This window comes from Emydura macquarii, unplaced genomic scaffold (assembly GCF_026122565.2).
Source record: "Emydura macquarii macquarii isolate MOO-44397 ecotype Brisbane River unplaced genomic scaffold, CSIRO-AGI_Emac_v2 contig_67, whole genome shotgun sequence".
NCBI lineage: Eukaryota > Metazoa > Chordata > Testudines > Chelidae > Emydura > Emydura macquarii.
The window spans coordinates 8,164,967-8,185,914 of NW_027130204.1; the positions used below are offsets into that span (position 1 = coordinate 8,164,967).

The 20,948-nt window shown below is 38.6% G+C and overlaps 1 protein-coding gene across 7 annotated transcripts in view; it reads left to right on the forward strand.

Moving 5' to 3' along the window:
- KAT6B (lysine acetyltransferase 6B) overlaps window positions 1-20,948 on the forward strand; it is a 177,739-nt gene that overhangs the window by 79,305 nt on the left and 77,486 nt on the right. For 4 of the 7 annotated variants that reach the window (XM_067539302.1, XM_067539293.1, XM_067539275.1 and 1 more), the window contains 5 exons: window positions 5,335-5,443; window positions 10,068-10,183; window positions 10,440-10,521; window positions 13,201-13,333; window positions 19,698-20,080. In XM_067539302.1, the coding sequence (XP_067395403.1) occupies window positions 5,335-5,443; window positions 10,068-10,183; window positions 10,440-10,521; window positions 13,201-13,333; window positions 19,698-20,080 (823 nt within the window). Of the gene's footprint in view, window positions 1-5,334; window positions 5,444-10,067; window positions 10,184-10,439; window positions 10,522-10,922; window positions 11,036-13,200; window positions 13,334-19,697; window positions 20,630-20,948 lie in introns of those variants that run through there. The other 3 variants (XM_067539326.1, XM_067539310.1, XM_067539320.1) reach the window with 3 other exon arrangements.

A 20,948-nucleotide genomic window follows, 5' to 3' on the forward strand; every position in this document is an offset into this window, starting at 1 on the left:
GTTCCTGTGGGCATAACTCAGAACTATTGATGGCCGTAAAATTACTATCGCTGTGGCATTCTAGTATTTTTGTGCCATTCAAGGGGTTGATTGACTACAGTAGTCTGATATATACACAAATAACTGCAGTTTGATACCTAGGAAGATGTTAAAATACAAATGAATTACAGATGTCCTATCATGATATTCTCACATTAACAAATAATAGAAAATGCCTCACTCCTGCTGTTTTTGTTTTTTGTTTTAACATACATTAGGAGAGCATGTTGGAAGTCTCCTCCTCTCCTGTTTTAGCATGTAAAATCTCTGCAGATTTGCTTTTACTGCTGTTGTCAGTAGCACACAATTCTCAACATGGGGGAGAGGAGGGCAATTTTTAACCTTGGAAATGTTACTGGTAGTGATCACTCTGCATCATCTGATAAGCCAGCATCTCTTGAAGAGAAAATACTACTTAGAAATATTAAATTACTATATTTAAAAACAATATAACATTATTCTGTATATCACAATATTTTCTCTGGCTCTCAAAGTAAATGAGTGGGAAAAAAATGGCCCTTGATTAATTAGGTGTATTGAAGAAACAACGGCACATTGTTTGGACAGGTGGCATACAGCCTCTAATAGCTCATCCAACTAGACATGTTTTTAACATAATTAGTAACTGCATTCTTTAAAAAATGAGTTTTTAAAATAATAATTTAAAGTTAGTAGCAAAATTATTAGTTGAATGACTATCTTCTACAATCAGAAAATACGTTGAAGTTCCAGATTTATTCACGATCAACATCTTTTCTATCAAATCATTTCAGTTTACAAGACACAACAAGATTTCTTAAATGATACTCGTATTGTGAGTTCAAGATGAAAGTCAAGCTGTGTCTTTTTTTGCTTCCTGCAGTTATTGCCAACTACAAAGATTGTAGGGTCTAAGCTTACCTGGCAGTTCTTGTTCATGTCAGATGTAGTGTGGAATTACACTTTTTGTTCTCTTTACCTGTTACCTCTGAGATGATGACGGTGGTACTTAATTACTTGGGTTGGGGCAGTTAAACTAATGGATATGACTTGAAAACACAGGTACAGGTAGAAGGTATGCAAAGTACCTAATGTGCTATTTTTAGTCTTCATTGGATCATATCTCGATCCAGTAAAACAAATGCTTTGTTTTACATATCCCAGTTGAGACAACTGTGAGCCAAATAATCCTACAGACAGTTTATATGCCATTTCATTTAAAATCCTAGTTGCATGATTTTGGATAATTAAGTTAGTGTATTGGGAAGGAGTCTTAGTGTTTTGAATTTTCAGTGATCAGTAGCACAGCAGATATTATTTCTGTATTATAATGCACTGGTGCACTGAGATAGTTATCATTAATATAAATGGTTGAAGGCGTACATCAGCGCTGTAGGGTTCTAGAAAACGTAGCATGTAGTGATAGGATCTGTAAGCTTTCTATTATTAGGTTTGTTATAGGGACATCAGTCTTTCTAGCTCTGAACTACCAACAACCTTTGTCCTTTATGTTACCTTTAGTTAAAAACAAAAAAGAATATGAATGCTGGCTGATGGCCATGTCTCTCAGAAAAAAAATTCATCTGGGAAAGACAAATGAGATTTCAGACCTGGATTTGTTTCATTACATGAATGATATGTGACATTTTGTGAATTATTTATCACAGTAAAGCATTGTTAAATCAAATGAAGGAAAAAGAATACTATGACTGCTAAGACAGGATTTTCACTGGACTCTGTTGAGGGAATAATGTTGCTTTTAAAATTAGATTGTTCTTTTAATTGTTATTTAAGGGGCCAAACGTGTTCCCAAGATGCTGCATTTGAGTAGTTGCAGGTAATAACTGATCCACTAGTATGTAGCACTGATTTTTTAAAATGATGACAGGGTCAGTAACCAATTTGTAGTTGTTTTTGCAAAATCTTTAAAGATTTCTGTGGTGGAGAAATATTCCTCCCATTTTTGGAAATTACATTTGCATAGACAAAAATTGCAGCGTGTTTGAAGTGGGAGGAGGGACGGGCTTACTGAATTTAAAAGGCTACTGTTGAACAAGAACAGTCAACCCAGCTCTTTTTTAATTCTCTCACTTCTTGCATTGTTTTTTAAACGTCTAAATGAAGAATGCTTCCACCAATGAGGGGAATGATGCTATTGAAGGTCACACTGCAACAATTTAAAATAAATTATTGAAATTCATTTTCATTGTTTTGGAAACATGATTGAATTAGAAATGACACAATGCTATCAGTTTCCTAATTATTTCTCTCAAGGTGGCGATTTGATTTTTCAGCAGTGCACATAATTTGTAACAATTTGTGGCATTAATAAAACCAATCAGTATGTGTAGTGTCTGCAGTTATATTTGACACAATGTAAGATGATGTTTCAATCTCTTTTAATATGCTTATGGCCGATTAAGACTAATAAGTCTATTATTTCTGCTAGAATCAAAAGTATTTTGCTGAGGGTGGATTTTGTGTGTGTGTGGGTGAAAATCAAAATCCTCTTAATTATATTTTTAAGGGGCATACCAGCAAATAACAAATTTGTAGTACTGAGTTATTGGAGAAGTTTTTATTTAATGCAGTATGTTAACAGTTATGAAAACTGCTACCTCTCTGCATTCAGGAGTGTATACATAAAGAAATGTATGGGCCGTAGTATTACTGGGAGTAGTAAAGTGGGATTTTAAAAGGGATTTCTATAGTAATGTCATATAATGCCTGCCAGTGGTTTCAGATTGGGAATGCCAAAATTTTGAGATTGAGGTTGTGTAACTTTTTAAAATATCATTTTTCAATTTGGTATCTAAACTAATATTACAGTTCTGCTGCGTTCCAGATCTTTCAAATGAATTTTTAATTGTTTCTCTGCTATCTTCTAATTATTATGACACTTAAAAATTCTGTTAGAATATAATTGTACAAACACTTAGTACTTTCTACTGTGACGTTCAGTTTGAAGAAAGAGCTATGCCTGGTTGTGTCTGCAGGATCAGGCCCAGAAGCACCGTAAGTAAGCCTTTTCTAGGTGATGAGTGTGATTGGGTTTTTTTAACAGATTGAAATCTAGACTATTACACAAATTATTTTGAAGTATTTTAATATGTTGATGTTGTCGTACAGCAGATGAAGAAAAGCAAGAACAGTGAGACGCCCCTTAAGTGAATACCTGATCAGAAAAATGATCTTTGTTGAAAGGCTCAGACTTCTTAGGTTAAAATTTGTGTTTGTCTAATTTATTCCCATACAATATGTTGATTTAATAGGGACATAGGAATTGCCAGTCTGGATCAGATCACTGCTCCATTTATTTCAGTATCCTTTCTCCAACGGTTGCCAGTATGGTACCAGCTGCTTCAGCAGAAGGTGCAAGAAACTCCTCTTGTGGATAGTTACGTGATAACATGTCCTCGGAGAGAGTTTCCTCCTGCCTAATAGTTAGAGGTTGACTTATGCCCTGAGGCTTGAGTGTTTCTGTCTCTTCCAAAGTTCTTGTTTATTTTTGTCATAATTACTATTATTGCTTGTGATGATCTTGTTTTCTCTACAAATGCCCAATCTTTATTTGAACTTTGCTGAGCTCTTAGCCTCAGTTGTATCTATTGTCCATGAGTTCCACAATCTAGTTGTAGAATAGTCATTTCCTGTTACCAATTTTGAGTTTTTCCACCTTCAATTTAATTTAGCATTCCCTTGCTCTTGTCTCATTAGAAATGGTGTATTAAGTTGGAGTAAGCATGGATGAGAGGTGTTGTGATCATTGGGCTTACAAATATACTCTAGTTCAGTGGTTCTTAACCTTTCCAAACTACTGTACCCCTGAAGCCTGAGTCCCACCCCCACGGGGCTGAGGCATGTAACTTAGTTTCATGGCGCCCCTGTGGCTCCAGGCAATTACCTTTCTTGCCACCCCCAATACCAGCTCTGCACTTGCGACCCCTCTAAAACTCCAGGTTAAGAAACACTGCTCTAGTTGTAAGCTCCATTGTAAAAGGTATATAAAAGTTTGTAAGATGTCACAACAACCTATAATAGCAAATGTTGGTGGGAAGAGGTGCAAGAAAATTAGACAGAAAAACTGAATTAGTCCAAACAAAAAACCCACTTGAGTTGGTTCAAGGACTATGTTAACATCATGCTTGGTAACAACAGAAGATGTGAAACTGGAAATTAATGAACCAAAATTGGTGTGTTGGATATTGTGCCTGATTGGTGGACAAAATAATGAGGGGATGGGCTTTTCCACCCGTCACTCCCTTTTTGGGTCATTAAAGAAACTTTGGGGGGGAAAATACAAAAAGAACAGATGGAAGCTAATGGAGCAAACATCACCATGATGGCTGCCACCCCCAACCTCTCTTCAGACCCTGGATCTTGTTTGCCTTAATCCTGAGGGATGTCCCAACGAGATGGGGCCAGAGAGAGAGACCCAGATGAAATCACCACCCCTGTCAGCTCTAGTGGAATCCCGAACACCACCTGAGACGAAATGGGATTAGACTTTAACAGCAGCAGCAACAACAGCTCCCACCCATCTCAACTAACTTCTCTCTTCTCGTCTGGAATACCATTGAAGAGACTGTCAAACAAGGGGCCTTTCCTTTTAAAACTCTCTCCACATAATGGGGAAGGGAACAAGGGATGTTGTTAAAATAAAAGGCTCATTCAGTGGTTTACATTTCAAATGCTTTAACTGTTTTTCCTTCTCTGTATCTTTAATGAAAGGTTAAAAAGATTTTTAATGGTGTGTTTGCCATGGTACTAAGCAGAGTGAGGTCTATGTATACGAAAGCCCAGACCTTGTTTAACTCTGTTTAGTATTAGATGGTGACTGGATTACGTTAACACATTTGGCCCATGTATTCCAGCTGAATTGATGCAACTGAGCATAGGTTAGGTAGTTGCTCCTGGATTTCCCAATGATGTGAAGCAACCTTGAGCAAGTCATTTTACCTCTTATGCTACAGTTATCCCCATCTGTAAAACAGGATAATAAACCTCCTTAACTGGACTGTGTTTGGGGCTAAATGAACATTTATAAAACACTTTGATACTACGATGATGAATGATGCTATAGAGGCACAAAGTATATATTTGTGTCAAATGTAACATGAGGGAGATGGCTATAATATAATATCCATTAGGAAAAATTAACTTCATACAGCGGAGTAAGTGTCTGGTAAACCAAGAAACTAACACTTAGAAAATAAAAATAATGTAAATTGTCTTTTGATTTTCAGGAAAGAGGATTGGAATACCACTTTTTGTATAAGGGAAGTAACAACAATTTTGTATTTATTTTTGCCCTAGCCACGAGCTGATCCCATTCCAATATGTAGCTTCTGTTTGGGGACTAAAGAATCAAATCGTGAAAAAAAGCCAGAAGAACTGCTCTCCTGTGCAGACTGTGGCAGCAGCGGTAAGTTAGTTCTATTGGCAAATTGTACAAGAGCCATCAGTAAATCTGTCTTTTTAACTCAGTATGTAAATTTCCTGTTGAAGTCAAAAATACTCTTAGGCCAAGATTTTCAAACCTGGATAGCTAAAAATTAAACACTTAAATTCGTATTATTCATTTGGGCCTGACTTTCAAAGGAACGAACTTCAGCTTCCACTGACTATTCACTGACAATAGTGCATGAGGATTACAACTTTTTTTTTAATATTAATTATATAAATACTGTGGAGTGCAACCCTGCAGATCGGGGGGCAGAGGGGAGACTTTCTAAAGCACAAGTGCAGTTAGGCATCTAACTTTCATGGAAAGTTTGTCCTTTGCACCGTTGAAAATCTTCCCCCAATGTCATATGATTTTAAGAGATGTTGCTTAAACTGCTCATTCTTTCCCTCCCTCCTCTCAGCTGTACAGTAACTCACCTTTCTCTTCTAACCAGCTCCCAGACAGCTTCATCCTGGTCACCACACACTCCCATACTGCTGGCTCCATGGCGGTTACTCTTCTTTCAAAGTTTGCTTTAAGCTTCCATTAGCATTCAATTTCTTAGCATAGCACCTTTCTTAAAGTACTCAATTTTCATAATTTTGGCTTTGTATGTGTATAATCCAGAGTATGAGTTTAGAAGTTCTTCCTCAAATTAACCTAATCTTGTACAGTATTGTGACAAGTTAGTTTTTATAGCAAGTAATTTTTGAATAGACCCAAAAGGGACTTCTAGATAGCTGGTCGTTTTCTCAGTGGGCTTTCCCATAGGATTCTATTTTGTCATCTCTTGGTCAACATGTATACGATACGAGGTCATTAGTAGTATTAATGAGATTGGCTGGTCAAGTAGGCAGATGATACCCAGCTCTTCCTCTTCCTTTTGGCTTTGATGTTTCCTTGCTCTGCTGCAGACTTCCTATGTGACCATAGGCAAGTCACTTAAGCCTGGTGTACACTAGAAATTTAGGTTGATTTAACTACATTGATCAGAGGTGTGAAAACCACATTCTGAGCGCTGTAGTTAAATCATTATAAATTCCCATGTACCAGGTTGATGGAAGAATTCTTTCTTCGACCTAGCTACTACTTCTCTGGGAAGTGGGTTACCTATCCTGATGGGAGAATCTGTCCTTTAGCACAGATAATGTCAACATTGACGCACTACAGTAATTCATCTGTGCGAATGTCGCATTCTAAGTGTAGACAAGCCCTTAATACCTCTTTCTGCCTTGGTTCCGCATCTGTAAAATGGGGATAATAGCACTTTCCTGTCTTATTGGGATGTTGTGACGTTAAATACATTAAAGATTGTGAGGTGCTCAAATTACCACAGTCACGGGCGTCATATAAGTATCTGGATAAAACAGGACAGAACAGAATAGAATGTGGACTTCCATAACTGAAAAAAGGGAAATTTTCATTTAAGTAGGATGCATTTTTGTCATTATCCACTTCTGGGTTGATTTATGTCACCTTGCAGTATGCTTCCATAAGCATGTATCCTAATGTATTTACTCCATAAGTAAAGCAAATTGCTGTATTTTCTATATTAGCAAGTTCATGTTTTCTTTAGCTGTTTTATTTGTGACTTACCAAATTCTCTGTACTTTCTGTCGAAGTCAAATATCTAATACCCAAATCTAATATTCCTTAGAAATTAAATGGATTGGTGCTTAATTTGCTACAGTCTGGGTTTTTGCAAACATGGTTTGCATTAATCAGGATGTAATAAATATCAGCTATTCTTCCATTATAAAACAATCTCTGGCAGTTCTAGGGAGCATTAGAATTGGAAGCCTTGACTTTCATGGATCAGCTTCCATTTGAATTAACACTGATACATTCTCTCTGCCTCATTAAGACTAAATTATCTTTAATTAGTTCCTCAGATGTATTAGATATACAAAATGAAATGTTGAGACTGCCAATCAGATTGCCAGATGGCTAAAGTTTAGCTACTGATAACTTATTAAAATAAAAACCGATCTCCATGTAAATAGAAAAAGCAGGTTCCTGTGCACAGGGGTAAAAAAACTATAGGAATAATCTGCATTCTTGCTGCACAAAGCAAGTTTATTTGTTAAACTGGTGTTCAGGATTTAAGTTGCAATGCCCATTATCAGTGCATGTTTTCCTGTGCTCCCCTGCATTCTTTGTTTCTGTCACTGTGTTTCTCTGACTCAAGCAAGAACAGAGGGAAACCCTAGATTTATGCAAACCTTGTTAGTATCTCTCTGCTTCTGTCATGGCTACTGGGAAAAGTGGTGAAGTGAAGGGTGACATGGAAATAGGTGAGACCCTCATGCATGGGAGGGAGAAAACTCCTTAAAGGAAGGGGTCCTGCCCTGGGGTTTGTTGGGAGCCAGGCTTCATCTCCATTTCCCAATCATGTAGGGCTGAGGTAGCAAATTCTCCCTCTGAAGTGAGGGGAAAGGTGGGAACTAGCAAATGCGTACAAATCTAGGTTAGATTGAGAAGGCAAAGGGCAAGGAGTCAGAGGCATGGGGGTGTATGGGACAGAGAACAGAAGAACAAACCAAGAACAGTAGGGGACAGGACAGAGAGAAAGGAGAAAGAGAATTTGGGTTTGCAGACCTGGGATATGGGACATATAACTTCAGTTAAGAGACTGGGAATTGGAGCCACAAGTAAGGACATAAGGAGGGCTGCTGCCCCCTCTCTGCTCATTTTCTAGCCCATTTCCCATTTCTTTTATTCCAAAATACAGGGAGAGGTTGGCTGGTTTGGAAAGAGGAATGAACAGCTAAGAAACCTCCAGCTATTAAAACATTTTTAATTGCATCCTAACTGTGACAGGTGTCCTGATCCTTTCTCTTTAAAAAATAAGGGCAACCTAATGAATAATTCTCTTCCACGGAGAAGGCCATCGGAAACAAGTGATATGTCTGAAGTGCATAGCATGGAAATAGAAGATCTCAAAAACTTGGAAACTCTAGATATTAATATCTCTAGATTAGCAGAGTATGCAGGATAATAATTGCTTGTCACTTGCATAATGCTATTATTTTCATAGTTCTTTAGAATCATTAATTGATTAGTCACAAAACCACTCAACAATAAACTTAAGTCTCCCAAATTTAGAGATGGGGAGATTGAGGCAAACAGGTTAAGACACTTGCCATATGTGGTCAAGAGTCAAAGCCTAAATTAAAATTTGAGATTTTATTCTTCCTTCTGCTTTCATCTAAAATAAAAACTTCTGTCTAATGAATCTTCTTCTCCAGTACCTGATAGTTTAAAATTGGGTTTTTCCAACTGCATTGCTACTTTGGAGCAAAGCTTCATGAAGGGTCATGGAATGGTGAGGTCATCCCTGAGGTAGCCATGTCCCTGCTTGTTAAAGAATTTTAGAGATTAGGATAAAGTTAGGAAATTTTTATGCTTTATCCAATATACCTTTTTGTGATGGGTTAGCTCATCATCAGGTAGAGAGATTTACCACAGTCTAACGTGGAGGAAGAGAGCCTGGATCACCATGGCGAGGCTCTCCTTTAAAAGTGCACTGTTTCCTAGCCTGATAAATATGGACGAAAGCTTTCCTTGTGGCTATGATAGTGCACTTGTCTAGAACGTTGCTCCAAATCTTCTTACCACCCTGTCAATTTGTAGTTTGATGGCCTTGATCATGAGTGGGGGTAAAGAATTGGCAAATTCTTCTTCCTTTAAAGGTTTGTCCTTTCCTATTAATATCACTTCGGTTTTGTCTGAATTAATGATGATAACGGTAAGGTCATGGGCAATAACTGTTCAACCAATCCTAAAGAAGCATACCACTGTATTTGCTAATGTGGCTATAATTCACATTCTTTTAAAAAGGAATTGACTATCTTTACCATGAGAGCCGTGTGTTCTCACCAGACTTCACCCACCGTGAAGGACAGGGATCCATTTCATAGGAGGTCGTGGGTCAGACACTCCTTATTTTTGTTTTAAGCCAAACATTTTTTTAAAAAATTTTTTTACATATAAATGTCTTACTACATTTTTTCCTCTTACTGTTGCCATAAAATGTATGTGTTATAGGACAGTTAAAGTCAGTAATAAAGTAACTAAAATGAAAAGAATATATTTATATAGCTCATTGAATATATTTTATTAGGTTTTCCATTGGGGATACTTAAAAAAAAAAAAAAAAAAAAAAAAAAAAAATACTATAACCTAGTTCTAAAATTTAGAAATTTATTAATGCTATTATATTAAACTCTTTAATGAGCTATGGCTCATTGTGACTATTATGAAAGGGATGAATTCATATGTATTCAGTGGTAGTTTAATATGCTTTGGAGATGTCTTGTCTGGGCTATCATTCAATTTCAGGTGCTTATGGACTTATTCAGACATTACAAATAGAGTAAATGTAAACTTTCCAGATCTCCTCGTACTAAAGCATTTCAGCAGCTATTTCATATCCTCTCTGGAAGAAGAAAAATAAGTGGAATAATATAGTGTAATGTTATGAGAATAGTTGACGTTGGCAGGGTTCTGTTGATGGAAGGTGCAGTGGTGTCATAGCTGTTGTATAACATAGGAGTTGGAGTTCTGTTAAACCTCAAGGCATTTTAAATATTCTATTTTGCAGGGCATCCATCATGTTTGAAATTTTGTCCTGAGTTAACAACAAACGTAAAGGCCTTAAGATGGCAGTGTATCGAATGCAAGACGTGCAGTGCATGTAGAATCCAAGGCAAAAATGCAGTAAGTTAATATTTTAATAGCACAGTGTATTTGGAGTTTGTGTTTGCATATTCACCCATATTCTGTGGGCTAGGCACTTGAGTGTTGCGATTTCAGGCTACTTTAGAAAGAGCTAAAATATAAGCCCATATAATGTAGTAAACTTTAGAATCACTGTTTTCAGATTTTTTTTTTCTTTTACTGTCAGATTAAAAATACAAAAAGTATTGATGCAGGATCTCTAGTAACTTTGTATTAAGCCTTTTTTCAATTTCAGGATAACATGCTCTTCTGTGATTCTTGCGATAGAGGGTTCCACATGGAATGCTGTGACCCACCACTTTCCCGAATGCCTAAAGGTGATATTGAGAACCTTTCTTGTACTAATGTATTAATTAGACCAGATGTTCAAGTGCAAAGTTAGAGTTTCAGCATTTATGGATTGCTTAGCAGTATGGTCCTGACCATGAAAAGTGAAGCCTCTTGAGCTTGACTGTTCCTAAGATTAATTTCTGCAAAATGAATGACGTTCCTATTGATTAATTTTATAACCTGAGTTGAGTCACTGAACTATTTATTCAGAGTGAAGCTGTTGGGCAAGGCCATAGTTGACAGCATATGGGATATACACACTAGAACATTTCAGGACACATGGAGAAAGTCTCCTTTGTGTCTTCCAGAGGATATCATTGTAAAAAGCCATTTGACAATCATGTCTTCAGAGTTCCTCTCTTCTCTAAAAGAATCTCTCTTCATCTAGGATTGTGTGTGCCGCACGTCATATCTCATCTCCCCTCCATTTGTGTTGCATCACAGCTGAGATCTTACTGGTTTTCCTTGTATTTCGTTATAAAAATTGCTCCAGAAACAAAGGTTTTATAGCACTTTTTTTTCTTAAATGATCAATATTTTTGTATTCATTTATCTATCTTTAGGCTTCGCCAGGTAAGGTTAGGTTCTTGTGAGCATATCTGAGTCACCATATCTTTGAAATTACAGCTAGAGGGTGATCTGACATTTTCTTTCAAGCACCATTGATGTAGGTGGGTTTGTAGTGCCTCCTTACGTTTTTTAAAATTTATAAGCTCGTTAATGTTTTGGAAGGGAGTTGGAGAACGTTGAAAATAGACTGTGCAGCTTTTTAAAAACATCATTACTTTGACAAGATTCTAAAACAATTTGCCTTAGTAATAGGGATCAGCATTATTTTCTGAGAACACTGCAAGCAGAAACCATGCTATAGTCTGCTGCCACTTGGAGATAGTGACATGGTTTAGCCTCCTCCAGAAAAAATTTTGGGACACAGTGGTTGGGAAAATCCTGCTGCTGCTGCTAAGTGTTTCTAAACTGTTTCCCAACCTAGGCTTGAACAGTTGTCAACAACTAAGTTTTTCTCCATCCACCAGTGTTTGCATCATGTGGCAAAACCATGTTACCTGAAGTGGCTTTCAAAAACTATCTTCAGAACCATTTCAGGATCTAGGAATTGAAGGGCGTGGAAAATGTCTAAAGGGCCCAAAGAAAATAAAGGAGGCATGAGGAATTTTCAGGTTCCACAAGTACCTGGTAGTAGCACTGCAGCTAGTATAAAGTACACTGAGCATATCTAGAACCTGGAAGTTCCAGTTGAACACACATGTTTTCAAAAGAACAAAATACTTTAAGAGAAGGAAGTGGGAGTGGCGGGAATTGGGAGTAAGGAGGAGAAAAAAATGCCAGGTGCTACAGGAAGAAACCCAAAGGGCAAGCTACAAAGCATTTTGAGTGAGTAGGACATTTAAATTTTGTCCATTCTGACAGCAGAACGATACTAGTTAAAACCATGTTTGCAAACAATTGTCATCATGCGTGATTTTCACAAATAGATATGGTTGTAACTACCACAATTTCAATTACCAATGTGAGCACTTCCCCACCACCACAGGCATGCAGTAACTTAAACCTGTTACAAATTTCTGTGGCTTCCAAATACACTTTAATACAGAGTCATATTTCATAGTCATATTACAGTTATATTTGGTCATAGCTATTTGAAAGTGTGTCCAAGTGCAATAACCAGCTGGGGTGTTGATTTTAGCAGGCTGATCTATCTACACTGCAGAATGTAATGAGTTGGGGGACATTGTTAAAACCTAGCAGTCCTCCTGACAGGGTTAAAATACTGGTCATCTTACATCATGGATGGAACCAAAACATGTTTTAACTGTGCTGAACCTTTGAACCTTAGCAAGACTTAAGTATGATACAGAACACAATTTTGTCTTATCTACACTGTAAGACCAAATATTTGTGCAGAGACACCACCGTGTTGAAATCCTGTCTACAATGTTAAACCTACACTGGAGGAAATGGGTTACAAGGAGGCAGAGTGTAGTGGAGCTTTCCCTCTAAATCAGGACAACCTGCCACACATTGGAATGCTTGGTGCCCAGGAAACTGTTAGTGTCCCACAAGGCAGATTGTAACCGTAGCTTGATGAATGCTGAATTAAGATATCTTGTTGTGTGAAAACCATACTAAGGTTCCACTGTGCTAGTGCAACAGAGCTTTTGTTATGCTCTCAGCAGAGGGGTTTGTACTGTGAGAAGCCTTTCATTGCTTTCTGTAGTGTTCTTCCTCAGCCTTACATTGACTGGTCCAGAAAACCTAAATGAGGGTAATTAACAATACGAAACAGAGAACATTGATGCTGAAGATGCAATAAAACTCTTCACATGAATCATTTTGTTTTCAATTAGAAGCTTGGTCTAGTGCTTCCTGGTTGGGGAGAGGTCGGTTTGGCAGTAGAAAGGAGGAACATGTTAGAATAGGAATCCTTCTGCTAGTGCCACTCTTCCATGATCCTTGTTGCTACAGGAAGCGGAAAATTGTCCTCCTGAACTATAGTGTGACTTTCTCTTCCTCTCCCCCAAGCATCCTTTCTGCTGGAGTAGAACTTGGCATAATGCACCTGAGGTGTAGCTTTCAATACATTGAGTACAAATTGGACACACACCACATGCATGTACAGTTAAGTTATTTTTTCTTAATCAATATAGGGATGTGGATTTGCCAGGTCTGCAGACCAAAGAAGAAGGGAAGAAAACTACTTCACGAGAAAGCTGCGCAAATAAGACGACGATATGCAAAACCTATTGGACGACCGAAAAATAAACTAAAGCAACGAATGTTGTAGGTTCCCTTTTTTCTATTGCCTATAGTGTTCTTGAAATGTAATACAATGAGATTTTAGGTGACAGTTTATTTAAAATTTTACTACTACTTTTGCTGAGGACTACAATCTGGGGGGGAAAAAAAATCACATGATGAGAAGCACCCATTATGCACAAACTTCAATGTGAGGGAAAATAATTAACTACTGTTGGTATTTCTGAGTCTTCTGTTAGCAGCAAAAAGTTATCCTAAAAGTCTGCATCACTTAAAAAAATATTCTGTTCTGAATATTTATTTGCAAGAATATGCTACTTCAGAAGTGTGGTTTGCCACTTCCTAATATTGGTACAAACTCCCTCCTACTGTGTATAAAACCCCTTTCTACAACACAAGCTCCATAATGAGTCAGTGCTCAGTTCAAGCCTCAGAAGTATTAAGACCAAGCTATTGAGACCAAGTATTGAGACCAAGCTATTGAGTCTAGAGTTACATGGGAAACACTTTTTTTTTTTATCTTTGCTGCTGTTAAGCAGACTCTAGTCAGGAGGAGAGTGGGCTGCAGCCCCCCATGCTTCTCTCTAGCCAATCGGATATTTAGCTGTCTGAGAGAAGAGGGTGCTGGAGCTCCTTTGAGACCTGCCTTCCCAGCGAATGTTTATGGAACTGAACACAGACTTGTTGGACATGTTAAGCTGGAGGGAGGGCTGTTGTAGGTTACGTCTCTCGTCTTTAAAATAAAACCACCAAAAAGAGAGGCAAAATTGAAAGCCATCTCATTGACTCATTTCATCAACTTTGCAATAAGCACATCTGTGGAGATCATTCATACATTCCTGGTTGCAACAGTGAGGTTCAGTGATGTACGCACACCACTGATAGCTACTTCTAGACACTATAGCATCAGCTTGCAAGGTCTAGATTTTGCTTATCTAATAATGACCGTTACTAATCAGGAGCCAGGTGCGAATGTTGGAAGGTAAATTGATTTGTAGCATCCTTGAGGGGAGCCCAGTGATCTTCCATCCCACATTATGATGCTAGAAGGAGAAGATGACTGTGCAAACACTGCTCCATAGTTAGAGTGATCAGATCTCCTGGTTCTCTATGATTGTTCTATTTTTATGGCAACTGTATTACTAGGTTTTAGTGAAACTAGAGCTTGATATCCACTCAGCTGACGCTTCCATTTCACAGTGAACTTCCTCTTCCATCCACTTACCCCAATTCTTTATTGCTGTGCTATAGTGATTCAGGTTGTACCCTGGATATCCCCAGTACTCTGGCAAAATCAAAGAGAGAGGTGACCATCTGAGAGGCATGTTGATGAGTAGCACATCGGGCCCAGCTCAGAAGCTGAGTCTGACTATTGCATTAATGTTGAATGTGAGGAATGAGTTATTTGAATCTGAAAAGCATGATAAGGATAGCAGCATGCCACTGTCTACCACATGTTCCTGCCTTTGACCCTGCATGTGCCTCTCAACCCTTTCCTCCACTGCTATTTATTTGTACTTTATGGCCCTCATCACTGTAATGTAGGAGAGCTTCACAATCATTAATGAACTCTACTACGGGCCCCAGTCCTGTGGCCCCTGTCAAACTGTTCTCTACACACTCAAAACCTTCCTAAGGTTGTTTCACTCCACATTATCAAAATCTCCTATTCACTGCCTAAAATCTTTGTTAACGCAGAGTTAAAGTTGACTGGCAGTGTCTCATACCTCTCCAGAATGTCAGATGCACCTATACTTAAACCTCTGAACCCTGGAAATAAAGAGTTATGGTAAAACAAACTTAAACCTTTGATAACTGGGATATATATTGTTAGAGGAAGTCTCCCACAAAACCTTAACGCCGCCCCCTTTGGCAATGTGTCAGCAGATCTCTGTGAGAGAACATACATAGGACTGTATCCTTCCTGAGCAGCTGGAGGGCGCTGTGAAAAATGCACAAGAATAATGTGATGGAAACTATTAGGTCAAGTTTAGGTCAGGCTTAGCAAACATAAACTAGCTAGGCATGACCTACATTCAACCACTTCATTACTCTAGACAAACCACCAAAGAGTTGCCAGAGGCTAACACCTGCTCATTCTTGGCCTAGGCATTCCCTGTGAGACATTATCTTCACCTCGCCCTGACTGAGACTGGCAGTGCGCTGTGATGTGTGCCACCAAACTGTTCCCCAAGGCAATAGAGCAGGACATACCAGGTGCATGGCACTTTGTGAAAGCTGGTGCAGATACTGTGGAGTTCTAGTGGGCACTAAAAATATGCAAGGGTGTGTTAGAAATGGATGAAGCACTCTTATATTCCCATCTTATTACCATGCAGAGTGGAATGTCAGTATTTGGAGGTGTCCATGACAGCTGTTACAGCAGCTTTAAGACTTGAAGAATTGCTCTGTAGTTTGAAAGCCTGTCTTTCTCACCAACAGAAGTTGGTTCAGTAAAAGGTATTACCTCACTCACCTGGTCTCTCTAATATCTGGGACCGACATAGATACAATAACATTGTAAACTAAAACTCTACAGATGTTTTAACAACATTTGTCTACTTGGACCTCCTGTGTATCGCAGAGGAAAAAAAAAGATGCCTGATTCTTCTAGCATCAGCTGCACCTCTCCTCGGATGGCAGTGCAACTAACTTCTGTATCAATGAGCTAGGAGTCCATTGAGGGTCAGTAAGAACGTGTGAAGAGGAGTAATGATGTAGCATTGAGTTGGACAGAATGCAGCGCAGAAAAGTACTGATTTTGGTTTTGATTTGTTCCAGTGCCTATTGCCATTTGCAGGAGAGTCAGTGGTAAGGGAGCCATCACCTTAACCTGTATTTCCTGATTTTCAGAGATTTAAAGTATAGGTGAATTTAAGGTTCTGGAAGGGTATGAGGCACTACTGGCAATCTTAACTCTGCATTAACAAAGTTTTTGGGCAGTGAATTTCCCTTTGTTTTTGAGGAAGTGAGGGATTTTCTTAGGAATACCAGCTCTGCCCTCCTGGCTTCTCAATGTTCCTGGCAGGCCTGGAGGAGCCTTTGAGAGAAAATTAAGGTATTATCCAGTGGACTATAAGAAGCACATGAGCAAGGAAATGGGAAGGGTAAATCCTCGACTCCCTATTTCACTTTGAGGGCTAGTATCGGGGTTGGGGTTCTGTTCAACACTCTGCAGCATAGGCGGATCACAGAGATATGAATGTCACATTCACCTCAGCTAAATGAGAACACAGTGGAGATGAATACAGCCTGACAGTAACTCTGAGACATGTGAACTTGCCTCATTTCTCAGTGGGTGTTCTCCTTCCCCATCTACCCCAGTCCCTGCCGTGGAATATGAATTTACCAGTTTTCACAACGATTTGTCTCTGTATGTGGATTTTAGAGCATTTTGAAATGTCACCTCTTAATCAAAAAAAGCTTGTTTTTTGGAGCAAAACTTCCAAAAGGAATCCCCTTTGCAGCCCTTCACCTGCAGCAGAATGAAGGCAGAAAGTGGGTAATGTCCACAGCAAGTGTTCTCAGAAATTTGCCAAGAGTAGGAATCCGATTCAGTCCTGAAGCATCACTTTGGTTCAGTGGCTACAGCATGTTGCCCAGAGTGACTCAGTGACTGACATCAGGTGTGCTTGGACATACTCTTCTCACCCCAAGCATCAGTCTTGTGGCGCATACGGAGTTCACTGGGGTTAGCTCGTCAGCCAAGGTTGAGCCACATTGTAGCGCTAACTTGAACCTCTAGTGACTTTTTAAATGTTGCTTCAATGAAGTAGTAGCTGATTTCAAACCTCATTGATTTGGGCGGGGTCAGTTTGGGGCTGATGAGTGCAATGCTTTGAGCATCAGCTGTATTCAGAAATGTTGTAAGAATTAGAAAATTTTACTTGCAAGACTTTTTATAGGGGCTCTGTATCTTGAGAACCTTTTAGTCACGTAACTACATTTGGACCATTAAGTCTATGCCTCACCTTGATGAGGCACAGCAGTTTACAAGACAATCGGAGTATCCATAGGCTTTTTTTGTTGTTGTTAAAAAAGTAGCTGTTAAACAATAAGAGCCCATCTCAACCTCACTACAGTAGTGCTACTGCCCCACTATCTATCCTACTTACTATCTAGTCCCTAGAGAGAACTTTGGTCCAAGTTTTGGGATGCTGAAATCTGATCACTCAAGCATGGTGCATGTTGATTTCACTTCTGCTAAAACAAAACAGAAACATTTCGAATGACGAGGTATCACTGTTACCTTTAGCTATTTGGGGCACTATGCTACAACCATATAGTAAACACTACATTTAAAAATATGCCACTCCTTTGAAAGAGCTTGCATGATGATTTTGACTATAAAAATATCATTCCCCACTTGTCTGAGGATTCTTTCCTAATCCTAGAGACTGATTTGTAGTATTTGTGCAAGAATAAATTCCCCATCTTCTTAATTCCATGTATGTGTTTGTCACTAAAACTTGAATGGTTTCCCATTGAACAATATTCCTTAAAAACAGGTTTATATCTTCATTTACAAGGACATGTAAGAAGACTAGAGAAGAATAATTCCCTAGGTAGAATCTCTGTAGAAATAATTCCAGACATAAAAATAATAAGGTATAATAATAATTTTAATAATAAAAATAGACATAAAAATAATAACATATTTAATAATAATAAAAATAAGAAATAATCCCAGAAATAAAATCAGCAATGGGGTATGGGAGATGGCTAGATACACTATCTTTCTTATGGCACGGGACCTTAATGTGTACTATGTTCATGAAGCATCTTAGCCCTTCTTGATGTAGTGAATGGAAACCTATCCTGTAGCAATGGAGTGGCTTAAAGGACTTCTGTATGGAACCCTGAGTAGGCAAGTTACTGCAGGTGATTAAATAACACCAGGTGCTTGTTAACCTCTGGGTACTGATGGTTATTAGCACATCTGGTACTGACAATATGTTGTGTAGCTAGAGATATTAATTTCTGGCATTAACAAATTCAGAAGACTTTAGAATAAGTTATAGTATTTTTAAACAAGATTGGGAATTTTAAGAGCTCTTGAACTACCCAAATTCAGTGATGTGTGGGAGTAGAGCAAGGGTGAGTTTTATGGCTGGTGGGCTCTTGGGAGTTCAGGTACCAGATGGTAGCCCCAGGCTGTTCCATCTCTAACTAAAAGTAATCTGTTGGAATTAATTGTTTCAGCTTCACAATTAAGCAGGCAAAAATCTGTGGAAGGAAACCTTCCTCTGCAAAATACACCAACTAATTTTTAAATAAATGTAAGGCTGCATTTGAGGGAGAGGAGGAGGAGTGGAATAATTTGATGTAATTTTGCAGCTTTGTTTGGGTTTGCAGTATGACACTTCCTGATGACATATATTTCTTTACTATGAATAACCTTAGCTGTTCAGTTTGTATTTACTTCAAGAAAATACCATTCTTCAATATTTCCTTCAGTGTTCTGTCTTCTCATTCAGTCATTAGCCAGCAGCTAAATCAGCATTTTTTAAATGCAAGCTTTGGCCTGGAGCATGCCCTCTGCTCATTCTTAGTAAAATTCACTACTTTTCCTCAAGCTCTTCCATGTCATGCCCAACCCAGTTATGGCTTTTCTTTGATCATTATTTTATTTATGCTTTTTGCTGTTTCTCTCTCTCTCTCTCTCTCTCTCTCTCTAATTTTTGCTTTAACTACTATTTTTTTTAAATAGAGAGGTCACTTTACCTGTATGGTAGTGCTGTGCATCAACTGCCTCATCATTCCGCCTTCAGATCTTCATTTATTTTTTAAAAGGGATATTTTTATGCTCTGATAAAAAGTACTAATTTCAGCAGTGTAATCTAATAAAATCATACAAAATATCAGTTTACTGAAGGTTGGCTGTATTATTTCCCCATGCTGGTAGAAGACCTCTGCAGTCTTTCAGTGAACATTCTGCTGAAATCAATAAAATGTTTTGATGTGCTGTGTGTCCTTTGTAGCACAAGACATGCACATCTCCTGGATGTATGTCACAGGTTTCACAGCAGTGAAGTGGTTGATGTGAACAAAAACAGTATATTAACGATTTTTCTCTCTTGAAAGAAAGCATATTTTCCTTTAAAAAAAAAAAAAAAAAAGTGTTGTGTGTATATATACTGAAGACTTTTCCATCCCAGTTCCTTAGTATTGATACATGCTATGGACTACCCAATGACATCTGATAGGTATCAGCTGCTTTCTTTCATTCAGTGAATCATATGTCGCTGGTGCATAAGTATTTTGAAGGGTCACTGTTCCACTCTTGACTTTTAAGTGCAATAGCATATATAATTTACATAGAATTGTTTGTCAGCAGTTTTTGTAGTTTTTTTTTAATGCTGATTTTATTTTCCAAATTTTTGCATAGGTCTGTAACCAGTGATGAAGGATCCATGAATGCATTCACAGGAAGGGGGTCACCTGGTAGGGGTCAAAAGACTAAAGTCTGTACCACACCTTCATCTGGTCATGCTGCATCTGTGAAGGATTCAAGCAGCAGATTGCCTGTTACAGACCCCACTCGGCCTGGTGCCACCACCAAAATCACCACCACCTCCACCTACATATCTGCCTCTACACTTAAAGTTAACAAGAAAACCAAAGGGCTCATTGATGGCCTTACTAAGTTTTTTACACCATCACCCGATGGTCGCAGATCACGAGGTGAAATAATAGACTTTTCAAAGCACTATCGTCCAAGGAAAAAGGTCTCTCAGAAACAGTCATGCACTTCTCATGTGTTGGCTACAGGTACCACACAAAAGCTAAAACCTCCACCTTCTTCACTTCCACCCCCAACTCCCATCTCTGGTCAGAGCCCCAGTTCACAAAAATCCTGCACTTCCACCTCTTCTAACTCTCCCCAAAGTTCTTCCAGTCAGTCAAGTGCACCCTCCGTTAGCAGCCTTCCTAATAACAGTCAGCTAAAGGGACTCTTTGATGGACTTTCTCATATTTATACCACCCAGGGACAGTCTCGAAAAAAGGGACACCCAAGTTATGCACCACCCAAACGTATGCGTCGTAAGCCAGAGTTATCTTCCACATCAAAATCTAATACCCATTTCTATGGAAAGAAAGAGATTAGAAGTAGGTTTATTTCTCATTCCTCCACCTCTGGATGGGGTATGTCTAGAGGACGTGCTTTTAAAGCAATTGCTCACTTCAAGCGAACAACTTTCCTTAAAAAGCACAGGATTCTAGGCAGATTAAAGTATAAAGTGACCCCTCAGATGGGGACCCCCTCACCAGGGAAGGGGAGCTTGGCAGACGGAAGGATTAAACCTGATCAGGATGATGGTAAGCAAAGGTCAAAGCTCCAACCAAACCTGCGTCCCGTCCAAAACCAAAATTCTTATTTTGTCACATAGGTCTTAGCTATTTCTCTTATTCTTACTTCACTCTCATACAAAAGCAATGAAACTTTGACCTTTTATCTAATGCTGACTAAACCTCTAAAATGTTTTTTCTGACTAATACTGTACCATTATTATTATTTTTGCATCTGTAGTGGCAGTAGGTGCCCCAAATGCCTTTATAACGTTGCTTATGGCTTTGTAGTACCGCATGAGTAGCCACTTTCATGCTACTTCCTTGTTCGTTACCCTGCCCTTTCTCT